The 27,847-nt window shown below is 40.4% G+C and overlaps 1 protein-coding gene across 1 annotated transcript; it reads right to left on the reverse strand.

Moving 5' to 3' along the window:
• Positions 1-168: 168 nt before the first annotated feature.
• On the reverse strand, positions 169-27,777 carry npm3 (nucleophosmin/nucleoplasmin, 3). Its single transcript, XM_061910156.1, has 5 exons — positions 27,618-27,777; positions 21,817-21,902; positions 16,561-16,680; positions 7,405-7,498; positions 169-635 (listed from the first exon to the last, which is right to left on the reverse strand). The coding sequence occupies exons 1-5, from the start codon at positions 27,688-27,690 to the stop codon at positions 520-522; spliced, it is 489 nt and encodes a 162-aa protein (XP_061766140.1). The 5' UTR covers positions 27,691-27,777; the 3' UTR covers positions 169-519.
• Between the last annotated feature and the right edge of the window lie 70 nt (positions 27,778-27,847).

The following is a 27,847-nucleotide window of genomic DNA, read 5'->3' on the forward strand; positions in this document are numbered from 1 at the left end:
ACTAAATCCTTTCAGGAAAAATATGGCAATATCGCGAAATGATCAAGTATGACACATAGAATGGACCTGCTATCCCCGTTTAAATAAGAATATCTCATTTCAGTAGGCCATTAAAACATACTAATATAAATGAGCTACTGCATATGACCGTTAAAAACACAAACAGAATAACTTTTATGATTTTATTACAAAATCTTTCACCTTTGTGATTGAACATTTTACATAGAAGAAAACATTTAGAAACTAGAAAAATGTGACTTATGTTAATAAGTCCGTGCATGAGCTGGAGATGCATTATTGCAGTTCTTTTACTATTATTTGTATTCAACTACTGTGAGTGTGTGGTCTTTTGCTGACTTTAGTCCTTAACTCTGAGTGACAATTTGAGGGATAGCTCCAGGCTGTTGGGAATATGCTGATGGTGTTTGAGCGTTGCAGCTGTTGTGACTTTATCAACTGCTGCCTCTGAATTGTGGTTTCCTCAAAACGTCATGTGAGGCCTGACACTCCAATCAAGTCTCACTGCACCTGCTTCTTCTTTGCTGGTTTTACGGGGCTCAAGTCTTCCTCGTCCATATCATCTTCATCGTCATCCTCCTCCTCCTCCTCCAGGTCAGATTCTTCAGTCTCTGAAACTGAAGAGGAGACAACAACAAATGGTAATTGCTTCAAGAAAATGGCTGGAGATTGTTTTGGCAATATATATTTTTTTTGCTCCTGGGCTCCCCCTGCAGCTGTGATTTGTAAATAATATTGCTGTATATATTTTTTTATTCATGCAAGTGTAAATCATGACATCATATTATTCCTCATTTTCCAATATTTAATACGCATTTTTCTAAATACACTACAACGGTAACTTAACTATTGCCATACCAAGTACCGTATTTTTCAAAGTATAAGTCGCACCTGCCGAAAATGCGTAATAAAGAAGGAAAAAAAACATATATAAGTCGCACTGGAGTATAAGTCGCATTTTTGGGGGAAATTTATTTGATAAAACCCTACACCAAGAATAGATATTTGAAAGGCAATTTAAAATAAATAAAGAATAGTGAACAACAGGCTGAATAAGTGTACGTTATATGAGGCATAAATAACCAACTGCTATGTTAACCCAACATATTATGGTAAGAGTCATTCAAATAACTATAACATATAGAACATGCTATACGTTTACCAAACAATCTGTCACTCCTAATCGATAAATCCCATAAAATCTTATACGTCTAGTCTCTTATGTGAATGAGCTAAATAATATTATTTGATATTTTACGGTAATGTGTTAATAATTTCACACATAAGTCGCTCTTGAGTATAAGTCATACCCTCGGCCAAACTATGAAAAAAACGGCGACTTATAGTCCGAAAAATACGGTACACCATTTATCAGTTTTGTGATATTAAAAGCATACATTGCATTTTATAGTGGTAAATGTTGGAAATATATTTTTTAAAGATACATTATATTAGGGCTACAACGATTCATCAATTAAACCTTTTAAAAGACTTTGATTTATATTCTGTTGCTTTGATTAATCGTTTATTAAGTATAGAAATAAACAGAAATGTATATAATCCAGACAGCATCGAGTGCCTGGAACTTTTAATGCACGGATATAGTTTCCACATGGCCAATACAATAAAGCAGTGGTTCTCAACCTTTTTTCAGTGATGTACCCCCTGTGAACATTTTTTTAATTCAAGTACCCCCTAATCAGAACTAAGCATTTTTGGTTGAAAAAAAAAAAGAGATAAAGAAGTAAAATACAGCACTATGTCATCAGTTTCTGATTTATTAAATTGTGTAAAATATTGCTCATTTGTAGCGGTCTTTCTTGAACTATTTGGAAAAAAGATACAAAAAAAAGAGTAAAAACTTGTTGAAAAATAAACAAGTGATTCAATTATAAATAAAAATTTCTACACATAGAAGTAATCATCAACTTAAAGTGCCCTCTTTGGGGATTGTAATAGTGATCCATCAACTAAATTGTAAACATTTCTTCACAAAAAAGAAATCTTTAACATCAATATTTATGGAACATGTCCACAAAAAATCTAGCTGTCAACACTGTCGCATTTCTTTTAACAGTTTATGAACTTACATTCATATTTTGTTGAAGTATTTTTCATTAAATAAAGGATTTTTGAATTGTTGCTATTTTAAGAATATTTAAAAAAAATCTCACTAACCCCTTGGCATACCCTCAAGTACCCCCAGGGGTACACGTACCCCCATTTGAGAACCATTGCAATAGAGCACACATGAGAGCGGTGGTGTGTGGATGCCATCAGCTAAGTGGGGCCAAACAGCAGAACGTTTTTTCGCCCTAAAATGTATTTCAGTGCGCACAAATTACAAGTGCAATGTTGATTTTGTGCACTTAAGGAAAAAAAGAATGACAGTTATGGCAAGCAGAGAAAACATTCACTTCAAATAAATTCAAATAAGTGTGTTTTATCCAATTAATCAAAAAATAATAATAAATTACTAAAATAATCGATAGCAGCACATCATCAGCCTTTTTAAGGCTGATGATGTGATATGCATTGTCCAATTATTTTCTGGTATGTTAACAATAAATATATTAAGTCCCAAAAAAATCGGAAGAATATCTAATGTCTAATTCACTCCAATCTGTGAATTAATCAACAATCAATAAATATGAATTTCATATAGTAGACTTCTGAATAAAAATGTTTTCTAAATGTCAGTTCAAGTTGGTTTAAAAAAGACAAACGTACTACACAAGTGAATAACACCAGTTATTAATTTAGGCCTGCGATGAGGTGGCGACTTTTCCGGGGTGTACCCCGCTTTCCGCACGATTGTAGCTGAGATAGGCACCAGCGACCCCGTGACCCCAAAGGGAATAGGCGGTACAAAATGAATGGATGGATTAATTTAAACCTTGACCTATTTTCACTTAACTATTAACCCTCTAATGCAGGGGTCGGGAACCTTTTTGGCTGAGAGAGCCTTGAAAGCCAAATATTTCAAAAAGTATTTCAGTGAGAGCCATATAATCTTTTTTTAACACTGAATACAACTAAATGCGTGCATTTTTAAGACCAACATTTTTACATTATAATAAGTCTCTTATTCTTTTTAAAAATGGTAAAAAAAAAAATGGTGAATGGTTGTTCTGGTATAGCTTTTCTACCCCTTTTTAAAAGGAGCCCAAAGCGCTTTGACAGTATTTCCACACACACACACACACACACACACACACACACACACACACACACAGACAGACACACAGACACACACACACAGACACAGACGGCGGGAGCTGCCATGCAAGGTGCTCACCAGGACCCATCAGGAGCAAGGGTGAAATGTCTTGCTCAAGGACACAACGGACATGACTAAGATGTAGAAGGTGGGGATTGAACCAGGAACCCTCAGATTGCTGGCACAGCCACTGTCCCAACTTCGCCACGCAGTCCCCAAGATAATAACATTGTTATTCTAAAGCTAACCAATAATAAATATGATACTTCTTACAATTAAAGCGACTTCTTGGACAAAAATGCATGAGAATTTTTTATAATTTGAACGTTATTTTTAACACTGTGATTACCGGCGGAATTATTAATTACTTATCGTGTTAAGCAATGTCAGCTAAGATTTATCTGAGAGCCAGATGCAGTCATCAAAAGAGCCGTATCTGGCTCTAAAGCCATAGGTTCCCTACCCCTGTGCTAGACCATACAGAGCCAGTTTCACTACATTCTAAGTCAGGATATAAGAGTATAAAAATCTCACGGTATGATATTGTCACAATATTAAGGCCACAGTAAAATAATATTGTGGTATTGCCCCCAAAAATAAAAAAGACTTTGTAAAAATGCTACAGTGTTTAAAGTGAAGTGACAGGTTTAGGCTAAACACAACTACTGTGGGATAGGTTGATTGGCAACACTAAATTGGCCCTAGTGTGTGAATGTGAGTGTGAATGTTGTCTGTCTATCTGTGTTGGCCCTGCGATGAGGTGGCGAATTGTCCAGGGTGTACCCCGCCTTCCGCCCGATTGTAGCTGAGATAGGCGCCAGCGCCCCCCACAACCCCAAAAGGGAATAAGCGGTAGAAAATCTTAGAACCCAATGTGGCCCTCCTGGCAAAAAGTTTGCCCACCCCTGGTTTAGTGCCTTTCAACTTTTACTTTCTGAGAAGCAGTGTCCTCTGCTGTGGACATTTTTTCTTTTATATCTGCTTGAAAAAGGCTGTTTCTTAGTGTAGTGGCAATCTTCACCTTCAAATGTTCAAATTTATTGTCACTACTCAACAGGTTTGAGGGCGTGATCCTACGCAGCAGCAAACATTGCAATGAAGTGAGGTCCAGTCAGAAATCCAGTGAATGCATATTTATCAATTAACTTGCAGGGTGAATGAAACATACCATGGATTAATGTAGTGACATTGTGCTTTATGTTCTCCTGTCTTTCCTGCCTGTTAAGAACGGTTTGTGCTCCCACACAGAGTCCTTCCTAATCAGCTCACCTGTGCTCCTATATATGCCTTCCCCCCTGCACTGCTCAACCAAAAAGCCCGCCACCTAGTGACAAAAGAAAGTAATGCCAACTCAAAATAAGGATGCCTAAAATGGCTCCTACACTTAGAAAAGTCAACTTAAACTTTTAATAATGTGAATACCTCACAAATGGATGTTTTGCTTTGCTGGGTTCAAATATATTTTCCAGGTGATGGTTTATCAAGTAGCTTCTCTCTGTATTCATATTCCCCGCGGTGTGCAGTGTCCACGCTCAAACCGACAATTTCCCTCTGCGCCATGACTGATCTGTGTCGTAGTCTTGGAAACGCTCGAATTGAAACTGGCGCGCTTTGGGGACGGCGTGGCGAAGTTGGTAGAGTGGCTGTGCCAGCAATCTGAGGGTTACTGGTTCAATCCCCACCTTCTACCATCCTAGTCATGTCCGTTGTGTCCTTGGGCAAGACACTTCACCCTTGCTCCTGATGGGTCCTGGTGAGCGCCTCGCATGGCAGCTCCTACCGTCAGTGTGTGAATGGGTGAATGTGGAAATACTGTCAAAGCACTTTGGGCTCCTTAAAAAGGGGTAGAAAAGCGCTATACAAGTACAACCCATTTACAGTACGCAGACTTCATTACATCGTTACGTTATGTTTTCACCAGGGTTTGTTAGTCTGCTTGTTGGCAACATTACTCAAAAGTTTAGAGACACATTCTGATAAAATGTTTAAAAAAACAATTCCTTTTACTCCAGATTTCCACTGGATGCATAACGGCAGAGAAACGAAGCCTCCAGAGCGGCGGACCGACTCTGTTTCCATTCTAGTCTTTGTGTCTGTTTCCACCGTGTGGGGAACAGCACCGCCATGGCGTTTCTATTCTGCACTAAATATACGCAGGGCTCCTATTTTTGCCAGTCACCACAACACCACGATTCAATTTAGCTAAAATCTGCTTGTGTTGAACCGGAAGTCATGCACAAACAAAATAAATTATCCGGTCTACTTTTAAAATAGAATAATCCGTCTTCAAAGCCGATTGTATTTCACACTTTGAAATGTTCTAATAGGCGAGGACAGGCATAAAGTCTACTTGTCAAAGGTTTTCAGACAATTTCACCTTGTTGGCACAAATGGATAAGGACATGCTGATTCCAGAGGTCCAAATTTTAAGCATTTTAAGCACATCCCGGGCAGCTACACTGGGTCCTGTGTCAAAACCAGCTGATACAAGGGCCAGGGAAGCAGGGGAGTGGTTTGTGGTAGTTGAATGAAATGTTTGTATAGGTTTGTGTACGCTTGCCATGGATGTTATTACTGTTGTGTTGTTTACAACAAAATAAAATTGACAATCTGCAAGGCAAAACTGTTTTTTTCACAAGTCAAGTCGGTGCCGTCACAGAATGTGGCCTGTGGGTATTGATAAATGGCAAAGCTTGTCATGCTCCGCCATTTTTTACTAAAGCCCCCTTATCATTTGATTATGCGTGGCTTCGCGAGATCTCCGAAAAGTCTGTCAGGGGTCACCAACGCTGTGCCCGCGGGCACCAGGTACCCCGTAAGGACCAAATGAGTCGCCCGCTGGCCTGTTCTAAAAATAGCTCAAAAAGCAGCACTTACCAGTGAGCTGCCTCTACTTTTTTAATTTTATTTATTTACTAGCAAGCTGGTCTCGCTTTGCTCGACATTTTTAATTATAAGCGAGACAAAACTCAAATATAATTTGAAAATCCCCAAAAATATTTTAAAGACTTGGTCTTCACTTGTTTAAATAAATTCATTCATTTTTTTACTTTGCTTCTTATAACTTTCAGAAAGACAATTTTAGAGAAAAAATACAACCTTAAAAATTATTTTAGGATTTTTAAACATACATTTTTACCTTTTAAATTCCTTCCTCTTCTTTCCTGACAATTTAAATCAATCAAGTATTTTTTTTAATTTTAAATAATAAATAAATTTTAATTTAATTATTCATTTTAGCTTCTGTTTTTTCGACGAAGAATATTTGTGAAATATTTCTTCACGCTTATGATTAAAATTCTAAAAAAATATTCTGGCAAATCTAGAAAATCTGTAGAATCAAATTTAAATCTTATTTCAGAGTGGATTTTAACCTATTTAAAACATGTCATCAAAATTGTAAAATTAATCTTAATCAGGAAAAATTACTAATAATGTTCCATAAATTATTTAATTTTTTTCAAAAAGATTCGAATTAGCTAGTTTTTCTCTTAATTTTTTTCGGTTGAATTTCGAATTTGAAAGAGTCGAAATTGAAGATAAACTATGTTTCAAAATCTGAATTTCATTTTTTTCGTGTTTTCGCCTCTTTTAAACCGTTCAGTTTAGTGTTTTTTTCATCTTTTATTCTCTACAAAAAACCTTCCGTAAAAGGAAAAAAAATGTACGACGGAATGACAAACAGAAATACCCTTTTTTTTATATATATAGATTTATTTATTAAAGGTAAATTGAGCAAAATGGCTATTTCCGGCAATTTTTTTTAAGTGTGTATCAAACTGGTAGCCCTTCGCATTAATCAGTGCCCAAGAAGTAGCTCTTGGTTTCAAAAAGGTTGGTGACCCCTGGTCTGTGTTATTTTGCTACGTGGCAGAGTCGCAACAGAACTGCGGTGGGGATTGCCGGACAGCAGATGGCTGCACCGCTCCATGACGGCTACGTTTTATCAAGTACAAACACTGCCCCTACCTAGGCAGAGGATTTTGGAAGGTTTATTTTCAGACAGGCCAATGCAAAAACACCAGAAATATAAAACTACACTCAAAGTTTTCGTTTGATACCATTATTGTGAGGATTTTGAAACAGCAATACCGTGACATCAATAATTGTAATCTAGGCAAGGTTAACCGTCTAAGTTTGGGTTAGAAAAAGAAAAACAGTGTTACCAATAAGGTGCAGGCCGCTGATGGTAACTGGTCCTGAACCAGCCTTGAGCCGGATGGTGACTGGTGCTTTTAGCTCGAACTCGCCCAAACTCACCTGGGGAAATAATTAACAACTTTAAGAGATTGTACATACAGGTGTGTATAAAAAATATAAGAAAATCTATTAAGGACAGAAAAGCAGTGATAGTTGTAAGATTATAGTACATACTTAAATTTATATCAGAAGAGTCAATGGTCTGATGTCATCACTTACTTGCATATGTCAAACATCAAATGGAAGTTATGACCCAAGTCGATCAACAGAAGGCTCTTTTGACTCCTTTTTAATTGTGAATTACAAGCACTCAATAAAGTCCCCCATCTCCCAATATGTAACTCAAAATGGCGATGATTTATGGGTGGTGGGGATTCAACATTTAAGGGCCATTAAATGCAACATCCGAGTAATGCATTTTGACATACTTCTGATTAGAACACAGTCGAAGAAAACCGCAGGTATTAGCAAATCTAATTTATTGTTTTTAATGCAACTTAAAACACTAATACCCATGTCTTACTGCAAATCGTTACATATGGTCAAAAGCTTACAATTGTCTGTATTGACAACATTGTACGCATTTAACTGATGTGAATAGTTGAAAAGCAGAGGTGGGTAGTAACGCGCTACATTTACTCAGTTACATCTACTTGAGTAACTTTTGGAATAAATTGCACTTCGAAGAGTAGTTTTAATGCAACATACTTTTACTTGAGTATATTTATAGAGAAGAAACACTACTTTTACTCGGCTCCATTTATCTACATTCAGCTCGCTACCAGAGCTGGGTAGTAACGCGCTACATTTACTCCGTTACATCTACTTGAGTAACTTTTGCGATAAATTGTACTTGTAAGAGTAGGTTTTATGCAACATACTTGTACTTTTACTTGAGTATATTTATAGAGAAGAAACGCTACTTTTACTCCGCTCCATTTATCTGCAATCGGGTCGCTACTCGCTACTTTTTTTTTAATCGATCTGTTAATGCACGCTTTTTTTGTTTTGATTTTGTCAGACACGAATTCAAAGTAGGAACTACGCATGCCCGCGTTTCACCAATCACATGCGACGGTGACGTTGGACCAATCAAACAGAGCCAGGTGGTCACGTGACCGTCACACGTAGAACCCGATATGTGGAAAAACTTATTGTGGTGTTACCATTTAGTGGTCAACTGTACGGAATTTGTACTGTACAATCTACTAATAAAAGTTTCAATCAATCAATCAAAAGTGTACAGGAAAAAAGACACTTTTTATTTCAACCGTACTTCCCCTCAAAGGCCTAAAGACTGATCGCACAGTTCCTGTCTTCACAATAAAAGCGCCGCTCCATCGCGCCTGCTCTAAAAAAATAAGAGTCTCCGAAAGCCAGCGCAAACAAACTAGCAAGCTACGGAGTTTGCCGCCAATGTATTTCTTGTAAAGTGTATAAAAACGAATATGGAAGCTGGACAAATAAGATGCCAAAAAACAACGACTTTCATGTGGTATTAGACAGGAAGGAGGAACTTTTTTTCTCCTCCATTTGAAAACCGGGACGTTATCAGCACTATACTCTCTGATTCCAATCAATGCAAGTCATCAGAATCAGGTAATACACCAACTTATATTCTTGTCTTCATGAAAGATAGGAATCTATATGTTAAACATGCATGTATATTCATTAAAACACCTTTAATATGTCAACAAAAACGGCAAAATAAATGAATATAAATTATATACTGTATATATAAAGGTATGTATATATATATATATGATATGTGTGTGTATGTACATGTATATATGAGGTAGATCACCTCGACTTGGTCATTTATTAAGTAATTGATTAACGTTGAAAAACTTATTGGGGTGTTACCATTTAGTGGTCAATTGTAGGGAATATGTACTGTACTGTGCAATCTACTAATAAAAGTTTCAATCAATCAATCAATCAATGCCTACTGAGCCTATGGTGCTCAATTTGCCTTAATTTCTTTTTATTTTAATGTATTATTATTTAATATATAATATTGTTTTAGTTGCTTAAGAGATATTCCTGGCTCTGAATTTGCAAATTGCTATTTTTATGTTTTTGTGCATTATTTGTTGCCGTAATCATTAAACGAACAGGTTACTCCTCAGTTACTCACTACTTGAGTAGTTTTTTCACAACATACTTTTTACTTTTACTCAAGTAAATATTTGGGTGACTACTCCTTACTTTTACTTGAGTAATAAATCTCTAAAGTAACAGTACTCTTACTTGAGTACAATTTCTGGCTACTCTACCCACCTCTGCTCGCTACTCACTACTGATATTTATCGTTCTGTTAATACAGGTTTTTTTGTATCGGTTTGTCAGACATACCTTCAAAAGTAGGATCTATCACATCCCTGCGTTTCACCATTCAAATGCAGTCACTGGTGAAGTTTGACTCCGTTTCACCAAACAGAGCCAGGCGGTCACATGATTAACTGCCCAAAAAGTTTCAGCGGCAAACAACACCAACAATGGCGGAGACGACAACGAACGCAAACAGCCCTGACCTCACATAAAATCGATGTTCACGCTTCAGACAACCAAAAAACAGTTATGTAGGGCTTTATCATGTGTCCCCCAAACAAGTGGACATTTCAGCTTACGTGAACTCAACGTCAAATTTGAGGAAGCACATCGTGGTAAGTAACGTTAATAGATATTTTGGCTGTCACCGCGGGCTAATGTTAGCTTCCCTGCTATGAATCACTGTCAAATGTACGTAGTTCGGGTATAATTTATTAACATACTGCAGCCTCATGGACAGACAGACACACACACTCACGCATGCATACAAACACCAATCAGAAGTGCACATATGGGGCGACATAGCTCGGTTGGTAGAGTGGCCGTGTCAGCAACTTGAGGGTTGCAGGTTCGATTCCCGCTTGTGCCATCCTAGTTACTGCCGTTGTGTCCTTGGGCAAGACACTTTACCCACCTGCTCCCAGTGCCACCCACACTGGTTTAAATGTAACTTAGATATTGGGTGTCACTATGTAAAGCGCTTTGAGTCACTTGAGAAAAGTGCTATATAAATATAATTCACTTCGCATGTGTTCCCAGGTGTAGCGCACACCTATCAAACTTTATGATTTGCGTAAAGGCTAATTTATTATTTACCTTTTTGAATCTCTGCCTACTGAGCCTGTGGTGCTGTTACGTTATTGTGGGTCAATTTGCCTTAATTGTTTTTATTTAAATGTATTATGAATCATCCATCCATCCATTTTTCTACCACTTATTCCCTTTTGGCGTCGCGGGGGGCGCTGGCGCCTATCAGCTACAGTCGGGCGGAAGGCGGGGTACACCCTGGACAAGTCGCCACCTCATCGCAGGGCCAACACAGATAGACAGACAACATTCACACACTAGGGCCAATTTAGTGTTACCAATCAACCTATCCCCAGGTGCATGTCTTTGGAAGTGGGAGGAAGACGGAGAACCCGGAGGGAACCCACGCATTCACGGGGAGAACATGCAAACTCCACACATATAATATTAAATACATTTTTTTAAATAATATATGTTTCCCCTCTGGGATTATTAAAGTATTTCTGATTCTGATATATTATTGTTTTAATTGCTTAAGAGATATTCCTGGCTCTGAATTTGTTCATTGCTATTCTTATGTTTTTGTGCATTATTTGTTGCTGTCATCATTAAACGAACAGGTACTTAAGTAAGGGTGGTATAGCTCGGTTGGTAAAGCGGCTGTGCCAGCAACTTGAGGGTTGCAGGTTCGATCACCGCTTCCGCCATCCTCGTCACTGCCGTTGTGTCCTTGGGCAAGACACTTTACCCAACTGCTCCCAGTGCCACCCACACTGGTTTAAATGTAACTTAAATATTGGGTTTCACTATGTAAAGCGCTTTGAGGCACTAGAGAAAAAGCGCTATATAAATATCATTCACTTAAGTAGGTTTTTTTTTTTAGCAACATAGTTTTTACTTTTACTCAAGTAAATATTTGGGTGACTACTCCTTACTTTTACTTGAATAATAAATCTCTAAAGTAGTAGTACTCTTGAGTACAATTTCTGGCTACTCTACCCACCTCTGTTGAAAAGTAATTGTAAGCGATGATAATCTTAAATACTTAAAGTTTACACTAAGCACTAATGTAATAATATATAATAATGCAATTAACATTTTCATCCTTTTTCTTCCGCTTATCCCTTTTTGGGGTTGCGTTTGGGTTGGAGCCTATCCCAGCTGCACTTGGGCAGAAGGCAGTGTAGGTCAATGAATTGTTGTAAATCGGTAAACAAACAAAAATGAAATGGGCTGTCAGTCTGTTAGCAACAATTGCACTTGGATAAATATTGAACAACTTAAAGTGCAGTTTTTTACTAATTGGAGAAACTGCGTCAGGTGGTTTGTTTTGTTGTCTTTTTGGTTGCCAATGCCATCGTGGCCTACTTGCTAAATTGCTAGCAGTGCGCTCTTGAACGCACGCCGAGACTCCACGGAAATGAAGCGAGGGAAAATGAAGGTGAGCTAAGCGTTCGGCTCAGTTTACTCTGAGGGGAAAACTCTGCAGCAAAGTCTGTGCAGTTGTGTTCCCCCATGTTTCTTCAAGCCGATTTTGTATCCAGGAAGTAAGCAGTGTTGCCTAAATGCATTAATAAATGACTGTTCTTCGGTAATTAAAAATTTCAACGGTATTACTAACTGTCAGGAATTTTACTGCGGTGTATAAGACATCAACGGGACGGGGACGGCGTGGCGAAGTTGGTAGAGTGGCTGTGCCAGCAATCTGAGGGTTACTGGTTCAATCCCCACCTACTACCATCTTAGTCACGTCCGTTGTGTCCTTGGGCAAGACACTTCACCCTTGCTCCTGATGGGTCCTGGTGAGCGCCTTGCATGGCAGCTCCCACAGTCAGTGTGTGAATGGGCGAATGTGGAAATACTGTTAAAGCGCTTTGGGCTCCTTAAAAAGGGGTAGAAAAGCGCTATACAAGTACAACCCATTTACCATTACCATCAATCTGTACTGACTGAGAAACATGAAAAATGGATACAAAGTACTAGCCCACATATGTTGTTTTTTTTCCCCTTGGCCTCAGTCTGGACCCTCTCTCCAGGGCCCAGGCTTAAACCGATTTTTTTATTGTATTTTAACCTATTTGTTTCTCCCATTCCCCCTCACCTGTATCTCACCTTTTTTGTAAGGGGCACTGGAAATCAGCAGATCTGTCAGTGATCCTGTTCTGTCTCCCTGTAACGTTTGATCTTGAATGGGATTGTGCTGAAAATTTTAATTTTCCTGAAGGAACTCTCCTGAAGGAATAAATAAAGTACTATCTAATCTAATCTAATATATGTTTTATTACACATCGAGTTCGATAGCGATGTAGTATTACCAACAAGCATGACGGGCTGCATGTATCAAGGTCAATATTATAGTGAGTAACTTGATGGACAATAGTCTGTTTGGTCCCGCTGGCTGGGGACGTTTTTCTCTAGTTGATTTTGGCTAAGCACTCCATTTCTGTCAGCATAGCTTTGCTCCAAACTCCACATTTACACTGTCAAGTCACGCCGGTCCTGACCAGGGATGTAACGGTAAAAGGCATAACGATAAATTTCGATAACATTCCTGACCATTTGTAATACCATTTACATTTTCAAATGACTGAAAACTGTCATTAATTAATGCATTTTAGGCAACACTGCTTACTTCCTGGGCTTCACGGTGGCAGAGGGGTTAGTGCGTCTGCCTCACAATACGAAGGTCCTGCAGTCCTAGTTTCAATCCCAAGGTCGGGATCTTTCTGTGTGGAGTGTGCATGTTCTCCCCGTGAATGCGTGGGTTCCCTCCGGGTACTCCGGCTTCCTCCCACTTCCAAAAACATGCACCTGGGGATAGGTTGATTGGCAACACTAAAATTGGCCCTAGTGTGTGAATGTGAATGTTGTCTGTCTATCTGTTGGCCCTGCGATGAGGTGGCGACTTGTCCAGGGTGTACCCTGCCTTTTGCCCGATTGTAGCTGAGATAGGCGCCAGCGCCCCCGCGACCCCAAAGGGAATAAACGGTATAGAAAATGGATGGATGGACGCTTACTTCCTGCTAACGGAGTCACAGAAGCGCATGCGCACTAGGGTCGTTCGGCTTTAAAAAAAAAAAATGGCGGGGAAAAACTACACAGACTTTGCTACAGCGATATCCCCTCGGAATAAACAGAGCTAAGTGCTTGGTTTAACTTAATTTTCTTTTGCTTCATTTCCGTGTAGTGTCGGCGTGCTTTAAAGAGCACACTGATGTTTTTAAGATGGCGACAGGTGTGGACAATATTGGAGACAAACTCATTTGTCTCTCGCTAAAAGTATACAGCGAAGGGGAAAACTATTTGATGTTGCTTTCATTTTGTTAATACAGCGTCCATTAGCTGCTGTGAGAGTTAATGAGGTGAGGAAACATGCAGCAGGCGATGTGTCGGGATTGTTGCCACAATGTGTTTATAAAGTCTTCAATCAATCAATGTTTATTTATATAGCCCCAAATCACAAATGTCTCAAAGGACTGTACAAATCATTACGACTACAACATCCTCGTCTTGTCTTTAATTTGTTTACTGGGAGGCTCACTCTAAATGGATCTGTCCCGATACAGTATCTACATGTACATAACTTAAAAATCAATCAAAATGTAAAAAGAGATAAAAGCATCATGTAATGAGAAAGAGTTGACACGTTGATAGGATCAATGAACAAAAAACAAGTATTTGTCTTTAAATATATGCATTATGTTTATCAATAGACTTTTTTTTATTACACATTACATGATGGCATCGCATTCACACCCACCCCAAATCTGTTTTATCTAACAAAATCAAAAATCGGGATGTCAATATTGATAAAAAATATGTTTATTATATTGGCCATAATCGTGCAGCCCTATGTATAGGACTAGATCTCATTCATGAACACTATGTTCATCTATATTGACAAAAAGTGCAGTTATGTCTTATGGCCAACATTTATTTATGTTATTTTTTGTCTGCCATGTTACTTTTATTATAATGCTTGTGTTGCTTTCATATGTACATTGTCTCCTTGAGGTACATGAAACCGTGTTTTTATCTACAATAACGTTTCTTCTAGAATGTGTTTGTGTTTTTTTAAATAAAACTTGCTTAAAAATACTTTTAGAAAATGTTTGAGCACATTTAAAAATACTGCGATAATAATAACCGTGATAATTTAAGTCACAATAACTGATAAGAAATGATCATATCGTGACTCTGTCAGCTTCAGACTGCGCCGTTTCACCCTTCTTTGTGCTTGCTAAGCTTCTATAACCAGCAGTTCATCCTCCGTATATTCAGGTTCAAAAAGATATGGTTGCGAATCCTCATTTGTCCAAAAATAGCCATCTTCATCATTTATTACAAAGCCTGCCATGATTAAAACACGCACGTTTTTGTTGCGGGAAGTAGGAACACGTTTGCTGCCGAAAGTGCATTATAATTACCCCTTTCCAAAAAAAGGACAGTTCCCCTTTAATATTTTTAATGCCACTTAAGGGCTTAATTTTTGCTAAATCCATTAAACCTGTAGAGATTCCTCCTACCCCCACCAAGGAGTGTTCTCACTGCTGGACTCTGGAAAGAGGTTGCGCAGCCTCTGTAGCAGAACCTCAAGGTTCTGTAACAGCGTTTTCCCTCAGGCTTAAGACTCTTAGAACACATCATAATAATCCCCTCAATTCTTACACTTTCCATCCTTTGCAACTGAGCTACTGTGTGGAACAATAACCCTTGTGGATCATTAAGGTTTGTCTCAGTCTAATTCCAAAGAAATGCACCTGGGGTTAGGTTGATTGGCAACACTAAATTGGCCCTAGCGTGTGAATGTGAGTGTGAAAGTTGTCTGTCTGTGTTGGCCCTGTGATGAGGTGGCGACTTGTCCAGGGTGTACACCGCCTTCCGCCCGATTGTAGTTGAGATAGGCTTCAGCACCCCCCCGCGGCCCCGAAAGGGATAAGCTGTAGGAAATGGATGGATGGAAGTCTAATTCCCCCCCAAAAAATATTAACTCGCTGGAATATAAAGACAATATAACATACATCCATAAACATGGATGCGTATGCAGAAGTGCAATATATTTATCTGTACAGTAATCTATTTACTGTACATCTGCACCCTATTGCTCTTTTATCCTGCAATAAAATGTAGTTCTTATCAAGACTGTAAAGTTCAAATTTGAATGCCAAAGGAAGCTCTGCAATCCAGGAGGAGGTCAAAATAAAGCTACTGCTCCTCCACATCGAGAGGAGCCAGATGAGGAGGTTCGGGCATCCGGTCAGGATGCCACCCCAACGCCTCCCTAGAGAGGCGTTTCGGGCACGTCCGACCGACAGGAGGCCACGGGGAAGACCCAGGACACGTTGGGAAGAGCTGGACGAAGTGGCTGGGGAGAGAGAAGTCTAGGCTTCCCTGCTTAGGCTGTTGCCCCCACGACCCGACCTCGGATAAGCGGAAGAAGATGAATGGATGGAAGTCTAAGTCTGTAAGTCTAAATGACTTTTAATTAGATGCTAATTTTAATGACACTTTAATGGCATGCAAATAGACTAATTATCGCCTGCTCCCAAGTAATAGATAGATAGTACTTTATTGATTCCTTTAGGAAAGTTCCCTCAGGAAAATTTTAATTCCAGCAGCAATGTACAGAATTGAGAAAAGTGTATAATAATCAAATAATAAAAATAAAAATAAGGAAAGATAAAGGAACAAATTTAAAAGGTAGAGAACTACAGAGCTTCTGGAGATGCAGCCGCCTTCCACAGAATGTATCCTCCTTCAAGGTTAGGTTAAAATTAAAGCCCCCAATTCTCGGTAGGTCGCGAGTTCAAACCCCGACTGAGTCATACCAAAGACTATAACAATGGGACCCATTGCCTCCCTGCTTGGCACTCGGCATCAAGGGTTAGAATTGGGGGTTAAATAACCAAAATGGATTCCAAAGCGCGGCCAGCGCTGCTGCTCACTGCTCACCTCACCACCCGGGGGGGTGGAACAAGGGGATAATTTCACCACAGTGTGTGTGTGAGACTATCAGTGATACTTTTTAAAACTGAATGATTTACCATTGGCAAGCAGCTGCTATGAAGGTTGGCTATTGGCACCGACGTCATCTTTCCCTGATGGTTCATGGCCGCCACCTCCACCACGTTGTTCTCCTCCTTGGCATCTTCTCCCAGACATATCTGTCCAAGCCACACACACAGACATACTGGTTATCATTTGGAATGGGGACCAAGTTTTTGATCATGACTTGTGGGACCACCCTTTCTACAGGTTGTGGAGGCGTAAAAAAAAAATTGGTAAAATGGCTACTGCCCAGTTAGCTCATACACATCTTTAAATCTCTGGATTGATGAAGTAATGTGCTGATCATTCTTACTGGGGACCCTGGGGAAAAAGAGTTAATATGGTTCATGGGGACCAAATTTAAATAATTTTGCACAATTCACACAAATTTGTACGTGACTACTGAGGATCATTCAAAAAAAAAAAAAGTTCAAATTAAATATGACGTTATCCTCAGAATACAGTTGTCCTCTTAGAGGAAGTTTCACCACTAAAATGTTAAAGTCCTGCATCTTCTGTGACATTACTGAAAACTGCTATTTAGAAGCTATGAAGTTGTCTGCAACTACAACTACCATATATAGAAGGATGGAAAATTCTGGATGTGAATCATACTTTAAAAAGGCAATAATGTTTTATAATCATGCTGTATGAAAATGTCATCCTAAGGGACACTAAACCAGTTTTTGTTTATGGAAAAATATATTAGTTTTAACCATACTTGCCAACCCTCCGATTTTCCCGGGAGACTCACGAATTTTAGTGCCCCAACCGAAAATCTCCCGGGGTAACCATTCTCCCGATTTCCACCCTGACAACAATACTGGGGGCGTGCCTTAAAGGCACTGCCTTCAGAGTCCTCTCTCACCTGAAAACGAGACTATTATATATGTCTCCGTTATCCATAGATTTATCTACAACTCATAAAGTAGGCAGGCACGGAGCTATTTGTCAGCGTGTGTTTATTCCGGCCGGCACTTTAATACACTGACACACAACATTCGGATTCCCATCATGCATTGCTTCAAAACTACGGCAAGTAGTAATGTCCAAAAACATAACAGAGACGAAGCAGAAGAACAAAGAAGAGACATGGCGACTACGAGTAAGAAGAAGAAGTACGCTCGCAAATTCCAAAGTGATTGGATAAAAAACATTTCAGTTCATCCAGAACAGTTCAAAGGGGTATGCTGCCTGCAAATTTTGTAGATCGGATTTCTCCTTTGAACACGGTGGCCGAACGGATAAACTCATTCATGAAACGGATTTACACACACACAGGGTTGGGTATCGAGTATGGATTGGAACCAGGACTAACTTTCCGATTCTCCCGGAATCCTTCAAAAGTTTCAATTTCGATTCTTAGTTTCGATACCCAGTCTGCCGACCAGAAAAAAAGAAGAAGTCCGTCTACCCGGAAGAAGAAGCCGCTGAACACCAACGAAGAAGCGCCCACCGCCGGAAGTGTTAGCATAGCCGAGCGAGTCAGTCAAGCATGGATAGCGGGCGTCGACGGTCAAAAGTGTGGCTTTATTTTGCTAAAAAAAATTAAATATCGCCGAAATGTAACACGTGCAACAGGACTGTTTCGTGCTTAGGAGGGTGCACCTCCGAGTTCATGGAGCACAAATAAATGCGTGTCCCGTCTTCGACAGGAGACACTACCTGTCCAGAACACTCACGCATCCTGCCTAAGAAGGCGGATATGGTCATCTTCCTAAACAAGAACTGTCTCTGATTTTATACTGTACCTGCTGCTAATCTGGACTGGGTTTTGCAAGTTGTTTATTGTTTTTTTGCTTTTCTGCACCAGGTTAGACCATCAGTGGGAGTACGGTAACATGTTTAAGTACCTGCAGCATCATACACTTATGTGTGTAAATGTGTTTTCATAAAGGTTTTCAAAAATAAAGCTCTCTTGATGAAAGTGTACCCCTGTGAAAATGTATTCATAATTAATATTTATATTCAAGTTCATAGATTTGATATTTATATTCTAGTTGAAAACAGCCCTGTGAAGAATTTATAGTAAAGTTCATAAAAAGTTAATAGAATTAAAATTGATGGAGAATGTCAGACTATTTCATTCAGAAAGACTATAGGCTAGCTAGCTCATTTAAAATATCCTAAACTATTTTGACCCTGCCTTCTTTTTTTTTTTTTTTTTAAAAGAAAGAATCGGAATCGACAATCGTCAAGAATCGGAATCGAAACTGTTCGAATTTAAACAATACCCAACCTTACACACACACACACACACAACTTATAATTGGTTACAATAATAAAACATTTAACTTGTTATTTAGTCAGGTTTGGATGGTGTGTTGCTGGTGTGGCCACAGTGTATGTGCACGTCTGACGTCGCTCACATGTGCTCCACTGAATGCTCAAGGAATTTTTGCGTTTGCTCACACATATGGAACATTAGAGGGAACATTGTTTGGGGGTATCCATGATACACCGATAGGGAGAAGTTTTAATTTACACGAGTCGGCTGTGCCTTGACCTCCATGGCGGAAGCTCCGCCGAACCCCTTGGGTTTGATCGAACCCAGGTGAAGAGCCACTGATAAACAAGAAGTACTTGAAAATATAGACACCTCCGCTACCCCCACCTCACATCAGCCCTGCCCACATCTCCCGAATTTGGAGGTCTCAAGGTTGGCAAGTATGGTTTTAACTATCATAGACTGTCCATTCGTCCTCTTTTCCCCGGACATGTCCTCTTTTGCGGGACTGTCCGGGGTGGGGTGTCCGGGCGGGGTTTCTTAAATGCCTCAAATGTCGGTCGTTTTGTGTCAAGGTTGTGTGTATTTCCAATGTACGCACAGGGTTAAGATGGGTTAAAAACAAAAGAAATTGTGAAGGTGTGCGCACGCTGCAACAGTCGTGAGGGAGGGGCAGAGAGAGACAGCGAGGTAGTGGATTGATTGTCAATCAAGACGTACTTAGTTAATACCCATACAGGTCACACAGAGGGTGGCCGTACAGACAACTTTAACACTGTTACAAATATGTGCCACATTTTGAACCCACACCAACCAAGAGTGACAAACACATTTCGGGAGAACATCCGCACCGTAACAACAAACACAATAGAACAAATACCCAGAACCCCTTGCAACACTGACTCTTCTGGGATACTAAAATATACACCCCCCGCGACCCCTAGCCCCCACCTCAACCCCGATTACGTCACATCAAATATTCCACTTTGAAAAATATTTTTGGTGGAAGATTTTGCGTATTATGTGCGTTTGCCATAAAAAAAAAGCTGTTTTGTTTGACAAAAAAGGCGGAAAACAAACATTTTGAAATGAGGAATAGATCTGAAGTTGATGTAGACTCCAGAGATTTAAGCGTTAAATATAAAATGTATGTATGCCCTGGCACACCATTATCATCAATTCATGACCGAAGCAAAACACTTTTTACACTTTTATACTAAAATAAATACAACTACAACTTATTAAATAAAAACATAGAAAAACTAGCAGCAGTGGTAAAGTTTAGACCCATGAAGGAAAGAAGTGAATGAATGTTTATAACTTAAAACATTTACATATGCATACAATTTTGTCTTCTTTTTATATTATATATATTAATGAATTAACGTTTCTGACAACCTTTTTCCAAAACACAGTATATAATGTGAGATATAACAGGAAAATGCATACGTTAATCATTTGTTTTCAAATGCTTACAAAAAAGTGTGACCTGAAAAATGATTGTGGTAGCACATTTCTATGACTTGATGGGATCCATGGGACCCCATTTTGAAAATGCCTAGCGCCAACACAGCTGTCAGAGGAGAAAAAATGCTTCATTTAACTAAATATATTATTTATAAAGAAAGTGCATGTATCACTGGCCAATTTTCACCTAGTCCCGGCCTTGGTGTGCTGCCCGCCTTGGCACGCATATATGTGTCCTCTTTTGGGGATTTCAGAATATGGTCAGTCTATAATATACAAACACACTCAAACTAACCAGTAAACATGATTTATGGGCCAATGCTTAAAAATCACGTAGGCATCTTCAGAATGGATCTGACTATCATTTAAAAAAGGTTTCCCTTTAGGGGACCTGTTTTTTTGTCCCCATACCGTCAGAAGTCCCCTAAAGCAGTGGTTCTCAACTTTTTTTCAGCGACGTACCTCCTGTGAACATTTTTTTAATTCAAGTACCCCCTAATCAGAGCAAAGCATTTTTGGTTGAAAAAAAGAGATAAAGAAGTAAAATACAGCACTATGTCATCAGTTTATGATTTATTAAATTGTATAACAGTGCAAAATATTGCTCATTTGTAGTGGTCTTTCTTGAACTATTTGGAAAAAAATATATAAACTTGGTGAATAAACAAGTAATTCAATTATAAATAAAGATTAGTAATCATCAACTTACAGTGCCCATTTTGGGGATTTTAATAGAGATCCATCTGGATTCATGAACTTAATTCTAAACATTTCTGCACAAAAAAAATAAATCTTTAACATTAATATGTATGGAACATGTCCACAAAAATGAATATTGCATTGTTGCATTTCTTTTCACAGTTTATGAAATTACATTCATATTTTGTTGAAGTGATATTCAATAAATGTATTTATAAAGGACTTTTTAAATTTCTATTTTTAGAATATTTTCAAAAAAATCTCACGTACCCCTTGGTATACCTTCAAGTACCCCCAGGGGTACGCGTACCGCCATTTGAGAACCACTGATTTAAGTTAGATTTTTAAACAAGTTTGGGTGGCACAGGGAGCAGGTGGGTAAAGTGTCTTGTTCCAGAACACAACGCCGAAGTGGGAGAAGCGGGGATCGAACCTGGAACCCTCAAGTTGCTGGCACGGCACTCTACCAACAGAGCTATACTATATTGGGAACAGCGTGGCTAAGTTGATAGAGTGGCTGTGCCAGCAATCTGAGAGTAACTGGTTCAATCCCCACCTTCTAACATCCTAGTCACGTCCGTTGTGTCCTTGAGAAAGACACTTCACCCTTGCTCCTGATGGGTCCTGGTGAGCGCCTTGCATGGCAGCTCCCACAGTCAGTGTGTGAATGTGTGTGTGAATGGGCGAATGTGGAAATACTGTCAAAGCGCTTTGGGCTCCATTAAAAAGGGATAAAAAAGCACTACACAAGTACAACCCATTTACCATCTATACAGCTCCAAATAAGCATTGGCAGAACACACATTTAAAACTGCCTTTCATACTTACAGTTCATCATTTGAAATGATAATGAGCATACCGTTCTGAGCTCGAGGAAGTGCTCTAGATCTTCCTCTTCATCCCTTTGGAAGGTGTAGAAAGGTACTTTGGAGGAGAGCTGGCAGCCTATAAAAGAGAGACGTATCAGAATAATAGTCATGTTGTAGTTTGACTCGAGGAAAAATGTTTGTACAGATGCTACATATAATACCATCCATCCATTTTTCTACCGTTTGTCCCGTTCGGGCTCGCGGGGGGTTCTCAGCTGCATTCGGGCGGAAGGCGGTGTACACCCTGGACAAGTCGCCCCTCATCACAGGGCCAACACAGATTCACACACTAGGGCCAATTTAGTGTTGCCAATCAACCTATCCCCAGGTGCATGTCTTTGGAAGTGGGAGGAAGCCAGAGTACCCGGAGGGAACCCACGCATTCACGGGGAGAACATGCAAACTCCACACAGAAAGATCCCGAGCCTGGGATTGAACCCAGGACCTTCGTATTGTGAGGCACATGCACTAAGCCCTATACCACCGTGCTGCCCATATAATACCATGAATTAGGGCTGGGCGATATATCGATATATCGCAGGTTTGTCTCTGTGCGATATAGAAAATGACTATAACGTAATATTCGATTATATGTTCTCACTAATTTGCTTTAAGCTGCGTGCATTACATTACTGGCGTGTCTCATTCCTTCTCGTCTGTCCTTCTCACAGAGACGTAAAATAAGCCCACCTTCTTACATACGTCACATTATGTCGCGCATGTAGCGTCACACGCTCTCGCCGAGGCAGGTCGAGTTGCTTTTAGCTGCAGGCATCACACAACAGGCGTTTCTCACTCCTCATCTCTCCTTCTGACAGATACGGAAAAAAAGCCCGCCTTCTTACACACGTCACATACTCTCGCGAGTCTAGCGTAATAGCTCTCGCCGATCAGAGAGAGCTGGTGCGAAACTTATCACAAATGGAGGAAGAACAATAAATGCCCAACATAAAGAGCAGGGGATCCATCATCTGGCGGTGCTTTGGCTCCAAGAGGGAAGATATTCAGCAGACTACAGGAATATGCTGTTTAATGTATATACTCTGATGGTTAACTTGTGTGATGACTATTATGCTGATAGTATATATTTGTACCATGAATTGATTAACGTGGACCCAGACTTAGATAAGTTGAAAAACTTATTGGGGTGTTACCATTTAGTGGTCATCCATCCATCATCTTCCACTTATCCGAGGTCGGGCCGCAGGGGCAGCAGCCTAAGCAGGGAAGCCCAGACTTCCCTCTCCCCAGCCACTTCGTCTAGCTCTTCCCGGGGGATCCCGAGGCGTTCCCAGGCAAGCCGGGAGACATAGTCTTCCCAACGTGTCCTGGGTCTTCCCTGTGGCCTCCTACCGGTTGGACGTGCCCTAAACACCTCCCTAGGGAGGCGTTCGGGTGGCATCCTGACCAGATGCCCGAACCACCTCATCTGGCTCCTCTCGATGTGGAGGAGCAGCGGCTTTACTTTGAGTTCCTCCCGGATGGCAGAGCTTCTCACCCTATCTCTAAGGGAGAGACCCAAACTCATTTCGGCCGCTTGTACCCGTGATCTTATCCTTTCGGTCATGACCCAAAGCTCATGACCATAGGTGAGGATGGGAACGTAGATCGACCGGTAAATTGAGAGCTTTGCCTTCCGGCTCAGCTCCTTCTTCACCACAACGGATCGGTACAACGTCCGCATTACTGAAGACGCCGCACCGATCCGCCTGTCGATCTCACGATCCACTCTTCCCTCACTCGTGAACAAGACTCCTAGGTACTTGAACTCCTCCACTTGGGGCAGGGTCTCCTCCCCAACCCGGAGATGGCACTCCACCCTTTTCCGGGCGAGAACCATGGACTCGGACTTGCGGAGGTGCTGATTCTCATTCCGGTCGCTTCACACTCGACTGTGAACCGATCCAGTGAGAGCTGAAGATCCCGGTCAGATGAAGCCATCAGGACCACATCATCTGCAAAAAGCAGAGACCTAATCCTGCGGTTACCAAACCGGAACCCCTCAACGCCTTGACTGCGCCTAGAAATTCTGTCCATAAAAGTTATGAACAGAATCGGTGACAAAGGACAGCCTTGGCGGAGTCCAACCCTCACTGGAAACGTGTCCGACTTACTGCCAGCAATGCGGACCAAGGTTTGACACTGAATGTACAGGGAGCGGACCGCCACAACCAGACAGTCCGGTACCCCATACTCTCTGAGCACTCCCCACAGGACTTCCCGAGGGACACGGTCCAATGCCTTCTCCATTTAGTGGTCAATTGTACGGAATATGTACTGTACTGTGCAATCTACTAATAAAACTATCAATAAATCAATCAATGCAAAGTATGCAGCAGAAGGGTTACTACAAAAAGGTAGCAAAACTATTAATTCGTTCTTTCATTTAAAAAGTCACCTGTGAGAGAATGAAGAGTATTTAATAAATACAGTGGCTTCACGGTGGCAGAGGGGTTAGTGCGTCTGCCTCACAATACGAAGATCCTGAGTAGTCAGGGTTCAATCCCAGGTTCGGGATCTTTCTGTGTGGAGTTTGCATGTTCTCCCCGTGAATGTGTTGGTTCCCTATGGGTACTCCAGCTTCCTCCCACTTCCAAAGACATGCACCTGGGGATAGGTTGATTGGCAACACTAAATTGGCCCTAGTTTGTGAATGTGAGTGTGAATGTTGTCTATCTGTGATGGCCCTGCGATGAGGTGGCGACTTGTCCGGGGTGTACACAGCCTTCCGCCCGATTGTAGCTAAAATAGGCACCAGCGCCCCCCGCGACCCCAAAAGGGAATAAGCGGTAGAAAATGGATGGAAATGGATAATAAATACAGTTTTGGTTAATTAACTTAGTTGTGATTTCCTTCTCTGCATGAAAGATCGAAACGAGCATATATGAATGCAGTATGAATAAGAAATGTTTTAATGTAGACACATAGAATCATTATACTGCTGTGATTATATGTATCAAGTGTTCATTCAAGGCCAAGGCAAAATATCGTAATATATATCGTGTACCGCGATATGGCCTAAAAATATCGCGATATTAATAAAAGCCAATATCGACCAGCCCGACCATGAATTGATTAACGTGGACGCCGACTTAAACAAGTTGAAAAACTTATTGGGATGTTACCATTTAGTGGTCAATTGTACGAAATATGTACTGTACTGTGCAATCTACTAATAAAACTATCAATCAATGCAAAGTATGCAGCAGAAGGGTTACTACAAAAAGGTAGCAACACTATTAACTTGTTCTTTCATTTAAAAAGTCACCTGTGAGAGAATGAAGAGTATTTAATAAATACGGTGGAAGAGGGGTTAGTGCGTCTGCCTCACAAGACGAAGATCCTGAGTAGTCAGGGTTCAATCCTGGGCTCGGGCTCTTTCTGTGTGGAGTTTGCATGTTCTCCCCGTGAATGCGTGGGTTCCCTCCGGGTACTCCGGCTTCCTCCCACTTCCAAAGACATGCACCTGGGGATAGGTTGATTGGCAACACTGAATGGTCCCTAGTGTGTGAATGTGAGTGTTGTCTGTCTATCTGTGTTGGCAACTTGTCCAGGGTGTACGCAGCCTTCTGTCTGATTGTAGCTAAAATAGGCACCAGCGCCCCCCGCGATCCCAAAAGAGAATAAGCGGTAGAAAATGGATGGAAATGGATAATAAATACAGTTTTGGTCAATTGACTTAATTGTGATTTCCTTCCCTGCATGAATGTTTGAAATGAGCATATATGAATGCAGTATGAAGGTTTTAATGTAGACACATAGAATCCTCATACTGCTGTGATTATATGTATCAAGTGTTCATTCAAGGCCAAGGCAAAATATCGTAATATATATCGTGTATCGCGATATGGCCTAAAAATATCGTGATATTAATAAAAGCCAATATCGACCAGCCCTACCATGAATTGATTAACGTGGACCCCGACTTAAACAAGTTGAAAAACTTATTCGGGTGTTACCATTTAGTGGTCAATTGAACGGAATATGTACTGAACTGTGCAATCTAATAATAAAACTATCAATCAATGCAAAGTATGCAGCAGAAGGGTTACTACAAAAAGGTAGCAACACTATTAATTTGTTCTTACATTTAAAAAGTCACCCGTGAGAGAATGAAGAGTATTTAATAAATACGGTGGAAGAGGGGTTAGTGCGTCTGCCTCACAATACGAAGGTCCTGAGTAGTCAGGGTTCAATCCTGGGCTCGGGATCTTTCTGTGTGGAGTTTGCATGTTCTCCCCGTGAATGCGTGGGTTCCCTCCGGGTACTCCGGCTTCCTTCCACTTCCAAAGACATGCACCTGGGGATAGGTTGATTGGCAACACTAAATTGGCCCTAGTGTGTGAATGTTGTCTGTCTATCTGTGTTGGCAACTTGTCCAGGGTGTACGCAGCCTTCAGTCTGATTGTAGCTAAATTAGGCACTGCACTCCCCGCGACCCCAAAAGAGAATAAGCGGTAGAAAATGGATGGAAATGGATAATAAATACAGTTTTGGTCAATGAACTTAGTTGTGATTTCCTTCTCTGCATGAAAGTTTGAAATGAGTATATATGAATGCAGTATGAAGGTTTTAATGTGGACATAGAATCCTCATACTGCTGTGATTATATGTATCAAGTGTTCATTCAAGGCCAAGGCAAAATATCGTAATATATATCGTGTATCGCGATATGGCCTAAAAATATCGCGATATTAATAAAAGCCAATATCGACCAGCCCTACCATGAATTGATTAACGTGGACCCCGACTTAAACAAGTTGAAAAACTTATTCGGGTGTTAGCATTTAGTGGTCAATTGAACGGAATATGTACTGTACTGTGCAATCTACTAATAAAACTATCAATCAATGCAAAGTATGCAGCAGAAGGGTTACTACATAAAGGTAGCAACACTATTAATTTGTTATTTCATTTAAAAAGTCACCCGTGAGAGAACGAAGAGTATTTAATAAATACGGTGGAAGAGGGGTTAGTGCGTCTGCCTCACAAGACGAAGATCCTGAGTAGTCAGGGTTCAATCCTGGGCTCGGGCTCTTTCTGTGTGGAGTTTGCATGTCCTCCCCGTGAATGCGTGGGTTCCCTCCGGGTACTCCGGCTTCCTCCCACCTCCAAAGACATGCACCTGGGGATAGGTTGATTGGCAACACTAAATGGTCCCTAGTGTGTGAATGTGAGTGTTGTCTGTCTATCTGTATTGGCAACTTGTCCAGGGTGTACGCAGCCTTCTGTCTGATTGTAGCTAAATTAGGCACTGCACTCCCCGCGACCCCAAAAGAGAATAAGCGGTAGAAAATGGATGGAAATGTATAATAAATACAGTTTTGGTCAATTGACTTAATTGTGATTTCCTTCCCTGCATGAATGTTTGAAATGAGCATATATGAATGCAGTATGAAGGTTTTAATGTAGACACATAGAATCCTCATACTGCTGTGATTATATGTATCAAGTGTTCATTCAAGGCCAAGGCAAAACATCGTAATATATATCGTGTATCGCGATATGGCCTAAAAATATCGCGATATTAATAAAAGCCAATATCGCCCAGCTCTACCATGAATTGATTAACGTGGACCCCGACTTAAACAAGTTGAAAAACTTATTGGGGTGTTACCATTTAGTGGTCAATTGTACGGAATATGTACTGAACTGTGCAATCTACTAATAAAAGTATCAATCAATCAATCCATGCTGGTAACAAGACCACGTGTGCGCCGGCAGGTAAGCTAACCGACTGGAAGCAAAACAAGACGTCGCCATATAAATGGGTTTTGAATCCTCAACTCACTGAACAGGAAGGTCTCCAGCTTTTTTTCACCAGCGAAGCCGACATCCGAACTATCTTCGTCTGAGAAAGACATGTTGAAAACAGCTGTAAATGGCGGCAGGTGGACAAACACGAGCTACTTCCCGCTACGGAAAAACTGGCGTCGCATTCCAAATGCGTTTATATGACGTCATCCACGCGCGACGTAATTTCGCGCGTGCAAGTTTATTTTATTTTTTTATTAGTTTTTA

Source organism: Nerophis ophidion, linkage group LG09 (assembly GCF_033978795.1).
Source record: "Nerophis ophidion isolate RoL-2023_Sa linkage group LG09, RoL_Noph_v1.0, whole genome shotgun sequence".
In the NCBI taxonomy this organism is placed as follows: domain Eukaryota; kingdom Metazoa; phylum Chordata; class Actinopteri; order Syngnathiformes; family Syngnathidae; genus Nerophis; species Nerophis ophidion.

Bases quoted from the DNA above. Each gene is read 5' to 3' on its own strand.
- npm3 (XM_061910156.1), bottom strand. From the start codon at position 27,690: ATGTCTTTCTCAGACGAAGATAGTTCGGATGTCGGCTTCGCTGGTGAA. The intron at 21,903-27,617 runs GTGAGTTGAGGA...TCTCTTTTATAG, and splicing joins GCTGGAGACCTTCCTGTTCA to GCTGCCAGCTCTCCTCCAAA. The intron at 16,681-21,816 runs GTATGCTCATTA...TGGCTTGGACAG, and splicing joins ACTTCCTCGAGCTCAGAACG to ATATGTCTGGGAGAAGATGC.